This window comes from Tamandua tetradactyla, chromosome 4 (assembly GCF_023851605.1).
Source record: "Tamandua tetradactyla isolate mTamTet1 chromosome 4, mTamTet1.pri, whole genome shotgun sequence".
NCBI lineage: Eukaryota > Metazoa > Chordata > Mammalia > Pilosa > Myrmecophagidae > Tamandua > Tamandua tetradactyla.
Genome location: NC_135330.1, coordinates 8163903 through 8179765, shown reverse-complemented (window position 1 = coordinate 8179765; position 15863 = coordinate 8163903). Strand labels below are relative to the sequence as shown.

The 15863-nt window shown below is 54.8% G+C and overlaps 3 protein-coding genes across 10 annotated transcripts in view; 2 read left to right on the top strand and 1 right to left on the bottom strand.

Moving 5' to 3' along the window:
* The window catches only part of GBA1 (glucosylceramidase beta 1), a 17619-nt gene extending 15245 nt beyond the window's left edge, over positions 1–2374 (top strand). The window contains exon 12 of the mRNA XM_077156372.1: positions 6–2374. The gene's annotated coding sequence lies outside the window, so the exon portion shown is untranslated. The remainder of the gene's footprint in view (positions 1–5) is intronic.
* The window catches only part of MTX1 (metaxin 1), a 5264-nt gene extending 922 nt beyond the window's left edge, over positions 1–4342 (bottom strand). Inside the window, exons 1-6 of one of the 2 annotated variants that reach the window (XM_077156380.1) lie at positions 3688–4342; positions 2615–2684; positions 2407–2486; positions 674–766; positions 342–524; positions 137–213 (exon numbers count right to left, since the gene is read on the bottom strand). In XM_077156380.1, the coding sequence (XP_077012495.1) occupies positions 137–213; positions 342–524; positions 674–766; positions 2407–2486; positions 2615–2684; positions 3688–4215 (1031 nt within the window). In that variant the 5' untranslated portion in view covers positions 4216–4342. The remainder of the gene's footprint in view (positions 1–136; positions 214–341; positions 525–673; positions 767–2406; positions 2487–2614; positions 2685–3687) is intronic. The other variant, XM_077156379.1, reaches the window with a different exon arrangement.
* Positions 3960–15863, top strand: THBS3 (thrombospondin 3). Of its 7 annotated transcripts, XM_077156364.1 has the most exons (24): positions 3961–5224; positions 6000–6101; positions 6220–6426; positions 7367–7623; positions 7724–7826; positions 8606–8632; positions 8846–8928; positions 9019–9070; positions 9207–9355; positions 9721–9861; positions 10090–10167; positions 10521–10673; positions 10867–10977; positions 11067–11174; positions 11478–11637; positions 11981–12099; positions 12234–12286; positions 12559–12752; positions 12929–13107; positions 13218–13266; positions 13505–13701; positions 13912–14084; positions 15122–15261; positions 15352–15861. In XM_077156364.1, exons 3-24 carry the CDS (start codon positions 6255–6257, stop codon positions 15408–15410), a joined length of 2757 nt encoding a protein of 918 aa, XP_077012479.1. In that variant the 5' UTR covers positions 3961–5224; positions 6000–6101; positions 6220–6254; the 3' UTR covers positions 15411–15861. The 7 variants fall into 7 exon arrangements, 6 of the variants coding, with proteins under 6 accessions (XP_077012481.1, XP_077012482.1, XP_077012480.1 ...); XR_013173987.1 differs by lacking the exons at positions 6000–6101; positions 15352–15861 and adding an exon at positions 14239–15025 and having other exon boundaries at positions 3960–5224; positions 15122–15225; XM_077156366.1 differs by lacking the exons at positions 6000–6101; positions 15352–15861 and adding an exon at positions 14239–14326 and having other exon boundaries at positions 3960–5224; positions 15122–15232.

Sequence of the window (15863 nt, the reverse complement as noted above, 5' to 3'; positions counted from 1 at the left end):
ACCAGATCCGGTGTCTGTCCTGACGACTTCATGTCCAGAGCCCTGCAATGGTCTTAGTTACTCCAGACCCTGCGGCTGCATCTGAACCTATATCTCTTTCCAAGCCACCGATTATTTCCCTGGAGTTCAGACTCACGCATCTCCAAAGAAGAATTTCTGGGAGCCCAGGCGCTGAGAGAGAAGGGTCAAGCACTCCCGAGCTTCTCGATACAGCTGTAAGGAGGACAGAAGGTGGGCTTGGGGCTGTGGGCACAGCACCCCCTTCCCGCCTTGGTACTCCCATCCCTGGCCATCAGCCTTCGGGCTCATCTCACACAAGAGGCTCCCTGTCCCAGGGGTACCTCCTTTTCCAGCTCTTCCTCATTCTCATGTCCGTGCTCCCCACACAGCAGCTGCAGCCGCTCCATGTACTGCCGCTGCATGCGGCCAGGCAGGAAGAAATTGAGAGGAAAAGGCATAGCCTCTGCATACCACTTCCGGGTCACTTCCACGTAGTTCTTGGCATCTACCCAAAATGTATGTATCTGGATCGGGTAGGTAGGAAGGAAGAAGCAGGTCTTGAGCCCATGTCCCTGCCAGCTTCAGGGTGGGTTTCCGAGCCTGTGTGTGGCTGGGTGAGTGCTGGCCCCCTCCCCTGGTGGCCATGGCTGCTGGGAGGTCTGGGCACACTCACCAGTACTGGAAGCAGCTTCTCTTCCACAAGAGACATGAAGGCCAGGGTATCTGCCCCTTGCCGGGCTGACAGGTCATAATCGGCATTGTACTTCTGCAGAAGAAATATCTGTAAGGTGGACACTGGGGGACCCCAAGAGTACTTCTCCGGGGAGAGAAGCATCTTGTCTGGTAGCCCCCTCAATGGCCTCTGAGTATAGGGGAGGCAAAGCAAGGAGCTGTCCTTGCTGAGGCCCTCATGCTCGGGCCCAGCACGTAGCCTGTTGCTGTTGGCATAAAGCCTGGGCCTTGGAGCCTGCTGGTCGTCAAGGTCCCCCTCCTACTGGGGGTGGGGTGGGGGCTGGGGGAAGGCCCAGCCGCAAACTAGGAGCAGCTCCCAGGTTTTCCACGGAAAGCTGGCAGCATGCCTGCTGACGGCAACTTTCTAACAGTAACTTCCCCGATCCAGACACCACAAAGCTAGCAGAGCAGAGCTCCACTGCAGGTTGGGCCTCAGTCCATGCCTCAGGAACTAGGGATGCCATCCTCACTCTCCCTGGGCCCAGTGACCCATGCCCAGGGCCCCCCAGCTTGTTCCCTCAGTGCCCAGCTCTTGGCTATTTCTTCTGTTTCATTCCAAGGCCCAGGCGCCACCACTACACCCACATTCCACCCCCAGCCCCAGGTCTTAGCCTGCCCTACCTTCCTAGGCTCCAGTCTCTATTCCTCAGTGCCCAGCTTCACATCCTGAGTAAACTTTCCCCCCAAATAACCTCTTGAACATATTCCTTAAACATCTGAGCCTGTCTGTCTCTGCAGAATGGGGGTAAATAATCTCTTTCACTCAATGTAACTGTGTTAAGAAGTAATTCAGAAGAAAACTCTTTGGAAACTGGAAAAGCTGTGGTCATACATAAAGACTCAGAGTAGTAGCCAGTTTCTGAAAGGGGCTTTGGCTTTTTCTGGATCCTTCCAATCCATGCCTCTCAAGCCTCCATTAATTTTCCAGTTCCTTCACCTTTGGGAAAGTGGAAATGAGAAAGAGGGTCCCATTTCTGACAATGTGTTCCCTCTTGGAATCACAGACAACGAATGCTGGAAGAACCCTTGGAAAGCATGCTGGCTAAACCCCACAGTTTACAGATAAGGAGCTTATGGCTCTGGGAGATAAGTGACTTGTCCAAGGTCATATAATCAATAGCAGAGTGGACAGCACAGCCTAGACCTTCCCATTCTTCTCAGAATACTCTTTAAACTTCCCTGCCTTGTCCATCTTGAGCCCCAGATCCAGTCCAACCTAGGTCCTGAAAATAGGGACGTGGACCTTAGAAGTCGCTCTCCAGCCCTACCTTCGAAGGCCTCACTTGAGCCAACTGCTCTTGTCCATTCTTCTTTCCCTTCCACATGTCAACAGCCTGTGCTTCCCTCCCTCCCCATCCAGCAGGCAGAAGGCACTGTGCCTCTGAATGCCTGCCACAGTACCCTGTGGATACTGTGAGGTGGATACTGCGGAATCCCACGAGTACTTCTCTGGGGAGAGAGGCATCCTGTCTGGTAGCCCTCTCTGGCCTAATCTCTGGCCTACTGCTTACTGTATTACAATAACAGGTGTGTCTCTCCCATCAGACTGTGCACTCCTTGAAGCTCTGTGTTGCCTTTGTCTAGTTTGGCATATGTCTGGTACTCAATAAATGTATGTTGCACTGAATTGACTGAACTACCCTCATTGGCAGCCCCCCTACCCAAGCCACCTACCTCTTTTCGAAGGTGGGTGATGATCTTGTGTGACAACGAGATGACCTCTCCATGACTGGTCTGAAGGGCAGGCAGAGTTCCTGACATTGAGAAAGAAGTATGCCCACCAGACCCTTAGCTGCTGATGCATACGCATTTGCATGACATCCCTGTCTGTCTCCTCTTCTCCCCTTGAATACTCCCTTCCTCACCCCCCCGATGAGGGTACCTGAAGGGCTCCGCCAGGGGTTGGTGATCTTGTGTACCTTGAGTGGGGCACCAGTAAATCTGGCATAGGTCTGCAGGGAAAGAAGCAGAAGGTGGAGAGGCTAGGGACATGGCCCCCACAGGGGAATCAGGAAGAAAAAACACTTATTAACTACCTACATGCCCATGCCTTATGTGTTACAGTTATCTCACGAAAAAGAGGTAGGCATTACAGTTCTCATTTTAAAAATGGGCACCACAGGGCTAAGGATTTCAGAACAGTTCCACGATTACAAGTACTGTCAGGAAAATCCTTCCATTCCCTCTCCTCTCATCTGCCTGGTAAACACCTATTCTCAGAAGCGTTTTGGAACCAGTATCTCTTCTAGGAGGAACTGACTTGCCCTTCTTGGCAGTCCATGGCCTGTTCCTACTTATATCTCAACACCTGAATATTTATTTCATTTGTTTTATTAAGTCTACCTTTCCCTATGAGATTGTAAACAACTCGAGGGTAGGGACCAAATCTTATTCATCTTTGCAGTTTGTTTGGTAACTGGAGGAGGTCTAAGACACTGAATTCATTATTGAATGAATGAGTGAGTGAATGGCTGAAGCAAACTGGTGTGACTCCAAAGCTCTTTCCACTGAGCTTAGCTGTGAGCTTTTTGGACTAACAAGCAACAGGCTCAATAAATGTCGTTGAGGAGGAAGAGGAAAAGGGGGCTGAGAAGACAGAAATGTCAAGCCGGAGGAGATCTCCGAAATCGTCCAACCTAATTAAAAACCTCCGGAGGAAGAAACGTCCAGAGAGAAGAGATTGCCCCAAGGTCACAGCGCTAGTAAACGGGCGAGCAAGGACTAGAATCCATGTCCTGAGCCCCTGACTAGGCCCCCTTCCTTTGCTTCAGAGAACCTAGGCTGCTACGGCACAGAGCGCTAAGCCCTTATTAGCCAAGCATGCTCTTTGTCTGCCTCAGTTTCCCCCACTGCACCCTGTGCTGAGAAGCCCCGGCAAAATTAGGATGCTTGGTTAGTTCGGGCCCCCTCCCAGTCCTCCAGGGCGTAGCAGAGGGCGCCGGCGGCACGCCTCACCAGCACGGCCAGGCTGTCCAGATCCACAGACGGCAGCCCCCAGCCCCCCGACCAGCAGAACAGCTCCATGGGCGCCGCCATCTTGCCTGCCCTCTGTCCCGGAAGCTCCTCCTTCCGCGCTCCTGCCCTGCCCCTCACAGGCCCGCCCCCCGCCCTCGCCCCTCGGGCCGCTCCCGACCTAGGGTCCGGCTCGGCCCCCGCGGAGGCGCGGCTTCCCCCTGCGGGAGAGGCGGCCCGCGGGCGGGAGGCGGGGCCGCGGGCTTTGGGGGAGGGCGGGCGCCTGCAGAACCAGAGGCGGCACCCGAACGGGGGAAGGGCTGCCGGCCAGGCGCGCCTCCGAGAGTCTCGGTGCCTCGGCCAAGGGGATCCCCGAAACACCGTAGGTGCGACGAGCCCAGGGGAAGGTGGCCTCGGACGCCTGGGCCAGTCCTCAGAGCTCTCGCAAAACTGCACGTGGCCTGGATTGCTCCGGGGCCCCTCGGGGCCCGGCCCCGAGCGGGGGCTGCGGGGGGGTCCCCCGAGCCGCATGTTTTCCACAGCGCGTTATGTTTGGAGCAGGCCCCGCGCCGCCTGTCGCCATGGAAACAAAACAGGGGCGGTGGCGGCGGCCAGAGCGGAGGCCGGTCTGGGGCCTGGAGGGGGGGTGGGGGGCTCATGGGCTGTTGCCTTGGTAACCGCAGCTGCGGCGCCCCTCGGCTTCATCCGGGTCACGGCCCGCCCGCCAGTACCCACAGTGTTCCTCAACCTCGACCCCGGCTTCTGGCCTGTCCTCTCATCTCCCAGTCCTGGTGTTCCTTTCCTCTATCCTGATTTCTTCACTTTGCCCTCACTGACCACTGTGAGGTCACTGGACCGTCCTTCCAGTTCCCATCGGACGCTTCCTGACTCAAGTTTTCTTAGAGATGAGGGAAAATGGAGTCACAGGCACGTGTCAGGATACCCCCACCTCAGTAAAGAGGACTCGCCCTGTCAGAGTAGCAAACTTCATGCCATGCACTAGACAAGCTAGTCTTGGCCACTCCCTTGGCGTCTTCCGATGCCAGCTGTGGAATAACGCACATTGTCTGGTACTGCCCCTGCCAGAAGTTCCTGCCTTCCCCAGCTGTGGCTTGCAGGAAACGGTAGCACTCGGTAGTAACATCTGGGTAGAGCCAAGACCCCCCACCCCCAGCAAGGGAATGCCAGGGGAAAGGGAGGCACCTAGTGGAGAGGACCACTAGGGAGGGGCCGGAGGCAGGGAGGCCTTTAGGTCTCCTGCCCAGTGGCCCTGGTTCCGGGAGCTGGGGATGCCTCCAGGGTGATTGGCAGCTCTTTGTTTCAGCCCCCCCTCAACCGCCTGCTGGCCCCCCCCTTCAGCTCTCCCCTCCATCCCTCCGCCCCCCGCTCCTGCTCTCTCCGCCTAGCCTTTTCCCCTCCCAGCCCGTCCGCCTGCCAGGGGTAGTGAGCCGGCTGAGCGGCATGGAGACACAGGAACTTCGGGGGGCCCTGGCTCTTCTCCTCCTTTGCTCTTTTGCATCTGCCAGCCAGGACCTGCAGGGTAAGCCTGTCTGTATCCTCTTGGACCCCTCCCTTCCTCCTCTCCATTTGCAGGTAGCAGGGAACATGTGAGCGCATGGGGAGAGGGGAAGTCCTGAAACAGGCAGAAGAAGAGAGTTACACTGCTTTGAGCTGAAATTATGGAGAGAAGTGAACACCAGAGATGGTGGATTGGTGGGAGCTGGCCAGGGTCAGGTATAGGCCAAGGCTGGGGGCGTAGGAGCTGGATACTGGGGCTACCTGGCTGAGTTGATGTCTGAGCATCTGCAGGCACCCCAGGGTCTGGGAGATCAGCATTTCCATGGGCTCCTGGCTACCCAAGGATGAGGTGGGGGTGGGGACCAAGAGGTATGGACTCTCCCGGAGGTCTGGTGGTAGGATGGCCATGGGTGTGGGAGAGGTAGCTGGAGCAGATGACACAGACACAGATTCTTTACTGGCTGGAAGGGAAACCACAGACTGGCCAGGACACAGGAGGCAGAAGAGCGGAGCCCAGTCCTACATTCCCATGGGAGGGAGCCCAGCCCTTGGGAGGGCCAGAGCCCTCAGTGGGCAGCTGTTCTCACCCAAAGCAAGTGTGCTCACTCCCCAGGATGGGAGGAGGGCACTGGGGTGTGGAATAAGCCAAATTCAGCAGTGGAAAGAAAAGCTGCCTTCCCATTGCTGTGCTGTGGGCACCAGGTGCCACTCCTGACTGGAATCAGCAGAGACTCCCTTGCGCCACCTGGTGGGAGCTTCTCAAGTTTGTGAGAATGCTGTGTTCTTATATTCTTAAGTGAACCCCAGGTCCCCAGAGGGTGTTAGCCTCAGCAGGCAGTAACCAGGGGAGACAAGGCACCATGTCTCTGTCCTTTTATACCAACAAGGGTTGAGAGAAGGTGACTAATACTGCCTGGTGGAGGGAGGGATGGATGTTGGGGGGACGATGCTGGAGGGAGAGGGCAGGCCTTAACATTTGACCCTTTTCTCTGACCTTGATAACACCCACCTGGGTAGTGATTGACCTGCTGACTGTGGGCGAGTCCCGGCAGATGGCGGCAGTGGCAGAGAAAATCCGGACAGCCCTGCTCACTGCTGGGGACATCTACCTCTTGTCCACCTTCCGCCTGCCCCCCAAGCAGGGTGGTGTCCTCTTTGGCCTCTACTCTCGCCAAGACAACACGCGATGGCTGGAGGCCTCCATTGTGGGCAAGATCAACAAAGGTGGGCATCTTGCTTTCTGCAGTGGTGACCCTCTGAGCACTCTCCCTCACCTCCACCCCAGGCCCCTCCATGTTCTCTTTGGGCTCCACTGGGGACTATAGCTCCAGCAAGCCATCCAGGCACCAAAGGGCACCCGGTATGGGGTTTAGGCAGTTCCTGAGGAGGCCAGATACCCAAAGAGCAGAGTGAGTTCTGATGTCTGTAGGGACGTGATGGTGTACTCTGGGACACCTGCAGGGAAGGGGAGGCATGTCTCTGTGCTCCAGCAGTGATACAGAAGGAACCCTCAGATCTCTGGGACAGTTCATTGGGTACAGACCAGCTGGCACACTTACAAGAGAGAGTCTTCTGATGCCACTGAAGAATAAGGAGATCCTAGTGTCTAAATCCATTTTAGAAACGTTTATTCATCAGCCCCTTTCAACAGGAAAAAGTTAGAATGGGCATAACTCAAATACCCCTAAAGAGTGGGAGAAAGATCAAAGGTGACTGTGGTTACACAGAGAAGGTCGGGTTTAACAAATGAGTACAACTGCTGAATCATTATATTGATATTCCTTTAAGTCTCCAGTATCTTAGAGCAGCTAGAAGTAAAAACCTAAAATTGTGGAATTGTAACCCATACCAAACTCTGAAATCTATTCTATAACTTGTTGTGATGTGCTTTGAAATTTATTGCTTTCTTGTATGTTATTTTTCACAAAAAAGAAAAAAAAGGCAATTGTGATGATAAATGCACAACTATATAATGATATTGTGAACCACCGATTATTCAGTTTGGTATGTAAATATATAATGTATATCAATAATGAAAAAAACATTTATTGTGTACCTATTACATACAAGGCATTGAGAGATGCGTAGGCGAATAAGGGATGGTGGTCACCTAGGAAATGGGGGGTGGAGGCCAGCACCCGTACTGACCTCCTCTCCTGGGCAGTGCTGGTGCGGTACCAACGGGAGGATGGCAAAATCCACGCAGTGAACCTACAGCAAGCAGGCCTGGCCGATGGGCGCACACACACGGCTCTCTTGCGACTGCGAGGTCCGTCCCAACCCAGCCCTGCCCTGCAGCTCTATGTGGACTGCAAACTGGGTGACCATCACGCTGGCCTCCCCGCACTGGCCCCCATTCCTCCAGCAGAGGTCAATGGGCTGGAGATTAGGACCGGACAGAAGGCTTATTTGAGGATGCAGGTGAGCAAAAGGGAGGATGCTCTTGAGTTTTGGGGGAAACAGTTTGTACTAATGAGAACTTGATAGGTCCTCCCACCCCATTCTGCTCCTGTCCCCACAGGGCTTTGTGGAATCCATGAAAATGATTCTGGGTGGGTCCATGGCCCGAGTCGGAGCCCTGAGTGAGTGTCCATTCCAGGGGGATGAGTCCATCCACAGTGCAGGTAACAAGGGGACTTCTGTTAGCTGACATCCTAGAACCCAAGTCCTGTGGTCTTCAGTGACTTCTGCCCCCTTGCCCTCTCTCCTCTAACACCTGTTCCTCTTGCTTGCCTATTCCTGGGGTCTCTGACCCTGTTACCTCAACTCTCCTTCCCTCCGACTTTATGATCTCCAAATACAGCCTTCTCAGAAGGTGTGGGTCAAAAATCTTCCTGCTCAGGTCATCCTGCCCACCACGGTGGCCCCCAAAATAAAATGAACCACAAGAGAAGTTTATCTTTGAGGAACTCTCAGGTGGAATCAAAAACGTTAACTGCCTGGTGTTGGTGGCCTGAAATACGAGTCTCAGGTCTTTTGTAGCTCCTGTTGGCAGCTGTCAGTTTCTCACTGTGACAGTTAGGGGTGTTTCAGAGGCTGTTTCCTAAATATAATTCTCACTTCTCCCATACTGTTCACAGGAGAGCTCTGGGGGTGGGGAGCTTTGGAATGAGGGGAGGAATGGAATATACTGAGGCCCTGGCTCTGCTCTGGGTCGCTTCTCACCTGGAGCCCTTCTACAACTGCCATGCATGGGAGCCGGGAGAATTTGGGTTTTCATTGTTCACAAGGCAACATCCTTAGAGGGTCCCTCATCCAGCTGCCTCTCATCTCTGCCTTCTTCCACCATCCTACACCCATTTTTATTTTGAGGCACCAGTCCTTCGGCACTCTCTTCCTTCTTCCTCTTCACCAGCTGGACTCCTCTTATCTCCACCCCCTTTGTGTTTTTTCTTCTTTCTAGTGGCCAGTGCACTCCACTCCATCCTAGGTGAGTAGGCCACGGTGAGATGGGGGTGGCATGTGGGAGGTGAGGAGGCTCCAGGCTTTGGCAGCTGCATGAAACTTAGTCCTGTTCAGCCAAGAACGGGTGGGATTTAAAGGTAGAGGGTTGAGCAGCTATGGCAGGTGCTGGCTTATTGCCCAAGGAGCGGCAGGGCTGGCACCTCAGTTCTGAGCCTTTCCACACCTTGGGTCTTGACAGGGGAGCAGACCAAGGCACTGGTCACCCAACTTACCCTCTTCAATCAGGTCTTGGTGGAGCTGCGAGATGATATCCGAGACCAGGTTTGGGTGGCCCAGGGAAGGGTGGCACTAATTCTGGGCTGTGGTGACCTATGCCAAGAGCTGATTCCTCCTCACCCTTCTGTCTCCCAGGTGAAGGAAATGTCCCTGATTCGAAACACCATCATGGAGTGTCAGGTGTGCGGTGAGTGGGAGAGCAGAGGAGGGCGCCAGGTAGCATCGCTGCACTCCCCACCCCCTGGCTTGTGTTCCCCTTCCGGAGATTTGAATGGTGACCTTGGAGTGGTTCTGACTGTGCCTACGTCCACCCCCACCTCCAGGCTTCCACGAGCAGCGCTCCCACTGCAGCCCCAACCCCTGCTTCCGAGGTGTGGACTGCATGGAAGTATATGAGTATCCTGGCTACCGCTGTGGGCCCTGCCCCCCTGGCCTACGGGGCAATGGCACCCACTGCACAGACATCAATGAGGTAGGGGAGGGCAGAAGGCTGGGGGTGGTGAAGGATCAGGAGAGACCCAAGAAGGTGGAGTTAATGTCAGTGGGAAGTAGAGGAACCTGCAGTTTGGGAGAGTGGAGATCCAAAAAGACAGGAGAAGGGAAGGAGACAGGAGGCCCAGAGCAAAGACTGGAGAGCCACAAGGGAAAGGAGCTGGGATAGTAGTAGAAATTTGATAGATAGCTAGGGGCATAGAGAGGGAGCTGGGGCACCCAGAGGGAAGCTGGGGGTAGAGAGCTGTCAAAACAGTAGTACAGGAAAATGAGTCTAGGGAAGCGATCACCAGCAGGGGTCCAAGTTTCCCAGGGGGGGCTCACTGTTGCCTTCTCTGTCCACAGTGTGATCATACTGACCCTTGCTTCCCCGGCTCCAGCTGCATCAACACTGTGCCCGGCTTCCACTGTGAGGCCTGTCCACAAGGCTACAGGGGCACACAGGTGTCCGGTGTGGGCATTGACTATGCCCGGGCCAGCAAACAGGTCAGGTTATTGAATAGGGATCTCAGCCTTGCAGAGGACAGGGACTTCTGGGTGGGACATGGGACTCATGATCATTGGGTGGAGGCCACTGGCTCATCTGCTGACTTTGCACCAGCTCTGGGTTTGGGCTTAATGTGAGTGTGCACAGATAAGGTCATGCTAGTGCCCTCTCCTGTATCTGAGGAGACCCACCCTAGGTCTGGTTCCACCCAAAGTCTATCCCTTCAGGTCTGCAATGATATTGATGAATGCAATGATGGTAACAATGGCGGCTGTGACCCAAACTCCATCTGTACCAATACCGTGGTGAGCTGAATACCCTGAGTATGTCTGGAGCTTTGGCAATGTGCAGCCACCCCCCCTACCCTTCAAATGTTCTGCTTCCCCTCTTCCTTCCATAGGGCACGACACATAGCAGATGCTGTTTGGAATTCCGATTCTGCCTCTTACTAGCTGTGTGACCTTTAGCAAGTTATTTAACCTTTCTGAGTCACAACTTCCCTATCTTAAAAAAAAAAATCCTGAAGGATTGTCACAAGAACCTAAAGGAGATAACTGAAATGCCTGGCATATAATTGTGCATGCCCTTCCTATATCCTAGGTAGGGACAGTGGTGGTCCTGGGTGCCTGGCAAGCTGACTCTCCTTTCCCACTCCTAGGGCTCTTTCAAGTGTGGTCCCTGTCGCCTGGGTTTCCTGGGCAACCAGAGCCAGGGCTGCGTTCCAGCCCGGACCTGCCACAGCCCAGCCCACAGTCCCTGCCACGTCCATGCTCACTGTCTCTTTGAACGCAATGGTGCAGTGTCCTGCTCGGTGAGCTAGACCTGGGGCTTGGAAGGAAGAAAGAGAATCTGGGGGAAGGGGGGAGGACTGGTGAATATGTTTAGGATGGGGGCCTTCATGGGAAAGAGAGGTGAGCCTGGACACAGGAGCTGGTGGAGAGTGAAATGATGGGCTATGAGAAGCCAGGCAAGACTTCTAACTTGTCCCCTCTGTGTTGGCCCAGTGCAACGTGGGCTGGGCAGGGAATGGGAACGTATGTGGGCCTGACACAGACATCGATGGCTACCCAGACCAGGCACTGCCCTGCATGGACAACAACAAACACTGCAAGCAGGTGCAGGGGGCAGGCTGGATGGGTGAGCGGGGTGGGGAGCCCCAGGCTGGGTCTGGCCAGAACTCCTCAATCCTCTCCCTGGCTTTCAGGACAATTGCCTTTTGACACCCAACTCTGGACAGGAAGATGCTGATAATGATGGTGTGGGGGACCAGTGTGATGACGATGCTGATGGGGATGGGATCAAGAATGTTGAGGTGGCTCCCCTTCCAGCCCCTGGTTCCCTTTGCTTTCCTTCTGTCCTCACTGTCTCTGTTGGCTTGCCCCATAATCCCTCCTCTCCTTGGCTCCCAAGGGAAGACACTATTGCAATTTAGGGAGGCATGAACCTGGTGCTAGATTAAGGTAGACTACATGGAAGCTAGGTGGATGGGGCTGCGCCAACCAATTGAACTGTCATGGGATGGTAATCTTAGACAATGATAAGTGACAAGATGGGTGCATGGTGGTCAGTGGTTCACAGGAGGCCTGACCCTTCCCTTCCCCACTCCCTTGTCCAGGACAACTGCCGGCTGTTCCCCAACAAGGACCAGCAGAACTCAGATACAGATTCATTTGGTGATGCCTGTGACAACTGCCCCAACGTCCCCAACAATGACCAGAAGGACACAGATGGCAACGGGGAAGGGGATGCCTGTGACAACGACGTGGATGGGGATGGTGCAGGCCTGGGGCTGAGGGCATGGCTGAAAAAACTGTAGAATTTGCATCCAGATGGGAAATGAAGCAGAGAAGCTAGGAAGTCTAGAAGAATTATGGGGGCTTGCAGAAGTGAGCCTGGGTGAGGGAAGGAGAGATTACCTGCAGCTGATGTCAGTAGGAATGTACGGTAGGGTGGAGTTAGGCAGGATGTGGTCAAGAGGGTGAGGCAAGGTCCTGGCAGATTTCCTGACCAGTTGGGGTAGGGAGACAAAGCTCGGGGCTTTGGCCAACATGGAAGAGAGAGTGTGGTATGTCATGGTATGTCCTGATGATGACCTTGTGCTATCTACATGTCTTCTAGGCATCCCTAATGGATTGGACAATTGCCCTAAAGTCCCTAACCCACTACAGACAGACAGGGATGAGGATGGGGTGGGTGATGCATGCGACAGCTGCCCGGAAATGAGCAATCCCACCCAGGTACAGGGGAACGGAAAGGGCAGGGCAGGGGTTGGGTCACTGGTGGATGGAGTCCCTGACTCTGGGTGGGAAGTGATCAGGTGACCCTCTTCAGAGATATGAAGAGATGGTGAAAACAAGTCCCCCTCTCTCAGACAGATGCAGACAGTGACCTGGTGGGGGATGTCTGCGACACCAATGAAGACAGGTAGGGTCTTGACAAAGAGATGGAAGGCCTTCCAGAGGAAGGTATATTCTAGTATATTCTCAACTGTTTGTATGGTTTAGCCTTAACTGTCTACTGCTGTAGACAGAAGTCATTCCCAAAGTCTATCTCTGTTCCTACCGCAAGACCTTCACTTTCTCTGCCTGACTACAGGGTTGGTTGGAGGGTAGACCCCAGAGAGACTCTTAAACAGAAGAGAAGGGGGAAATGCGGTATGGTGAGAGCCTTTGTTGGGTGCTTCCTCTTCTGTGCAGTGATGGGGATGGGCATCAGGACACCAAGGACAACTGCCCACAGCTGCCCAATAGCTCTCAGCTGGACTCGGATAATGATGGACTGGGAGATGAGTGTGATGGGGATGATGACAATGATGGTGTCCCAGATTATGTGCCTCCTGGTCCTGATAACTGTCGCTTGGTGCCCAATCCCAATCAGAAGGATTCAGATGGTAAGGCTGGGGTCCCACAGTGGGGTGCACTAACGGGGGGCAAGCCTGCTGAGGAGTGAAGACGGGTTGGGGTGGGGGTGGGGGATGGAGTCAGGAATGCAAGGCCAAAGAGGTGATGGTGCTGGCTAGTGGCAGCAGCCAGGACCTCCCTGAGCATCTAGCCTCCCTTTGCCTAGGCAATGGCGTAGGTGATGTGTGTGAGGATGACTTTGACAATGACACCGTAGACGATCCCTTGGATGTGTGTCCTGAAAGTGCAGAGGTAACCCTCACAGACTTTCGGGCCTATCAGACTGTCGTCTTGGATCCAGAGGGTGACGCTCAGATTGATCCAAACTGGGTCGTGCTCAACCAGGTACACAGGGCGGTGGGCTGGGCAGGTGCTGTCAGATCAGACTGCCAGGTGGGGCCTAGGAGGGGTGGTGCACCTGGATCAGGGCTCTCTTCTTTACCACACAACACCAGGGCATGGAAATCGTTCAGACCATGAACAGTGACCCCGGCCTGGCAGTTGGTATGTAAGAGTTGGTCACTCAGTTCAGTAGTTTCTAAACAGAGGAATCCTACAGGGGCAGAACAAGGTGGGAATGGAGACAGAGAGGGAGGATGGGTAAAGGGGAGAGAGAAGGCGGTGGACAAGCTGGCAACACATAGAGCAGGCATCCCTTCCCACCCCCCACCCCAGCCCAGGCCCTGTTCTCTCTCTGCTACTAGCTACCTTTCTGTCCCCAACCTTTATTCCCCCCCAACAGGGTATACAGCCTTCAATGGTGTGGACTTTGAAGGCACCTTCCACGTAAACACGGTGACTGATGATGACTATGCAGGCTTTCTCTTCAGCTACCAGGACAGCGGCCGCTTCTACGTGGTCATGTGGAAGCAGACAGAGCAGACCTACTGGCAGGCCACACCTTTCCGGGCCGTTGCCCAGCCCGGACTGCAGCTCAAGGTCTCCCAGCTGCCCAGAACCCTTCCCCAAAGCCTCTCTCCCAACCCCAGGACCTCCCCTGTTTCCTGGAGGTCAGTTCTGGGGCTTCAGAGCCTTTTCCCAACCATCCGGACTCCCTTTTCCGCCTGTACTTACCAACCTGTTTCCCCCCCTCCGGTCCCAGTGGGTGACCCACTGTCTCTGTCAATCCCCACCCCCACCCCCCAATAGGCAGTGACATCAACGTCTGGCCCAGGTGAGCATCTCCGGAATGCCCTGTGGCATACCGGCCACACCCCTGATCAGGTACGACTGCTGTGGACTGACCCACGAAACGTGGGCTGGCGTGACAAGACCTCCTACCGCTGGCAGCTGTTGCACCGGCCTCAAGTTGGCTACATTCGGTGAGGCGAGGGCCTGAGCCCTCCTGGGGGACCCCAGGTCTGTCTTTTCCCTTCTCTTTAGCGGGGCCTCATCGGTGACCTCCTTTCTACTCAATTTCTTGGTGCCATGGGTTGGAACTGGGGACACTTCTCTCCATCTCCCCTCTCACCACAGACGTGCTGCCTTGGCCCTGCTCTCCTCCAAACATCAGGCAGCCTGAGCTCTGGCGCTGGTGCTGCCGAGGATCAGTATACGATGCTGGGCAAGTCATTCCTCCTTTGGGCCCCATTTTCCCCTCTGGAAAATGAGGGCATTGGGCTAGATGCCCTTTGCAGTTCTCTGGGAGTCTCTAAACCCCAGACCAGTCTGTGGAGGGCATGTTCTATCCAGCCCCTTCACTGGTCCAACCCAGATCATGCTTCCTCAAAGTGACTGACCTGGAAGGCCCATTTACAGCAGAGAGGCCCAGAGAAGGGCCTAAGATGTCACAGCTCTTAGTGGCAGAGCCGAAGCCTCTCAGTTCAGCACTTTGTCTACAACTTTGCAATTTTCCTCAGATGAGTGCTCCTAGTTAGTAGAAAGTTGGAACTGCTGACTGGAAAAAGCTGGATGACAGGGAAGGGAGGGGAAATGGGTCTCCTAGAGGTTGGACTTTCTATGGCCAAGAGCCCAGAGTCAACGGACCTGGGTTGATTCCCCTTTAAGGTGCCTGGGGCTGTGGGGGGCCAGGGCAGGGGATAAGGGGGGGGGTAGACTAGAGCCTGGGAAGCGGGTGACTTCACCCCCCAGCCCATTGTGCTCATCGTCTTGGCAACCCAATCCTCGCTAGGAATGCGGCTGGTGCTTTGAGATGCAAAGGGGGCTGGACAAAGAGCCAGGGGCCCCAGGCCTGAGAAAAGCACTCCCCCTTCCCTCCCCTTTCCTTTCTCCCTCCCCCTCCCTCCCTTCTCTTTCAGGCCTGGTGAGCTCTAAGGGCATTGGGGATAAGAGGGCCTGAGCATGGTGGCACAGTGCCCACTGGCACCCCGGCACCAATGAACACCCCTATCTTGGGCAGGGTGAAGCTCTATGAGGGTCCCCAACTAGTGGCGGATTCTGGGGTGATCATTGACACATCCATGCGAGGGGGGCGTCTTGGTGTATTCTGCTTCTCCCAAGAAAACATCATTTGGTCCAATCTCCAATATCGATGCAATGGTGAGGCTCTAGACCGAGATCAACCTGCCCTGATCATTTGCCCTGTGCAAGGGCCTGGTCCCCTGACCTTCCTCATTTCCCCTTCCTCAGACACAGTGCCCGAGGACTTTGAGCCATTCCGGAGGCAGCTGCTCCAGGGAAGGGTGTGAGGAGGTGTCCACCAGATTCAGAATCCTGATTTTAGACCCTTTGGCCTTGGGGGTCCGTCCAGGAGACCCTGGGGTCTAATCTACAGACCCTCAGCCATGCACAGATCCTCCTCTGGCATCGAAAGAAAGTTCAGCTCCAGAGGGGTGGTGACCCCACTGTTCAGGGGATGGGAAGTTTTCAAGGGGTATTTCTCAGGCACTGACCCCAGGAAAGAACACCACACTGCCATAAAGTTCCAGTTGTTTTCTAACCCAGTGTGACTGCTTATTTTAGGGGTTTGTGGGGATAGTGTGGGGAACAGGAAGGAGCCTGATGGGCGTCAGGGAGGACGACTAGTAGGATGGAAGTTAGAGATCTAGGGTAACTTTGGCTGAGTTTGGGGCGCTAGATTGGGTTAGTTGAAAGATGGGGTGCTAGTCGAGGATGGCTCAAGTCCTCCCAGCCTCATTTAC

Coding starts and splice junctions, on each gene's coding strand:
- THBS3 (XM_077156362.1), top strand. CDS start 5,146: ATGGAGACACAGGAACTTCGGGGGGCCCTGGCTCTTCTCCTCCTTTGC. Junction 12,287..12,558: donor TGCGACACCAATGAAGACAG/GTAGGGTCTTGA, acceptor TCTTCTGTGCAG/TGATGGGGATGGGCATCAGG. Junction 13,702..13,911: donor AGCCCGGACTGCAGCTCAAG/GTCTCCCAGCTG, acceptor ACCCCCCAATAG/GCAGTGACATCAACGTCTGG.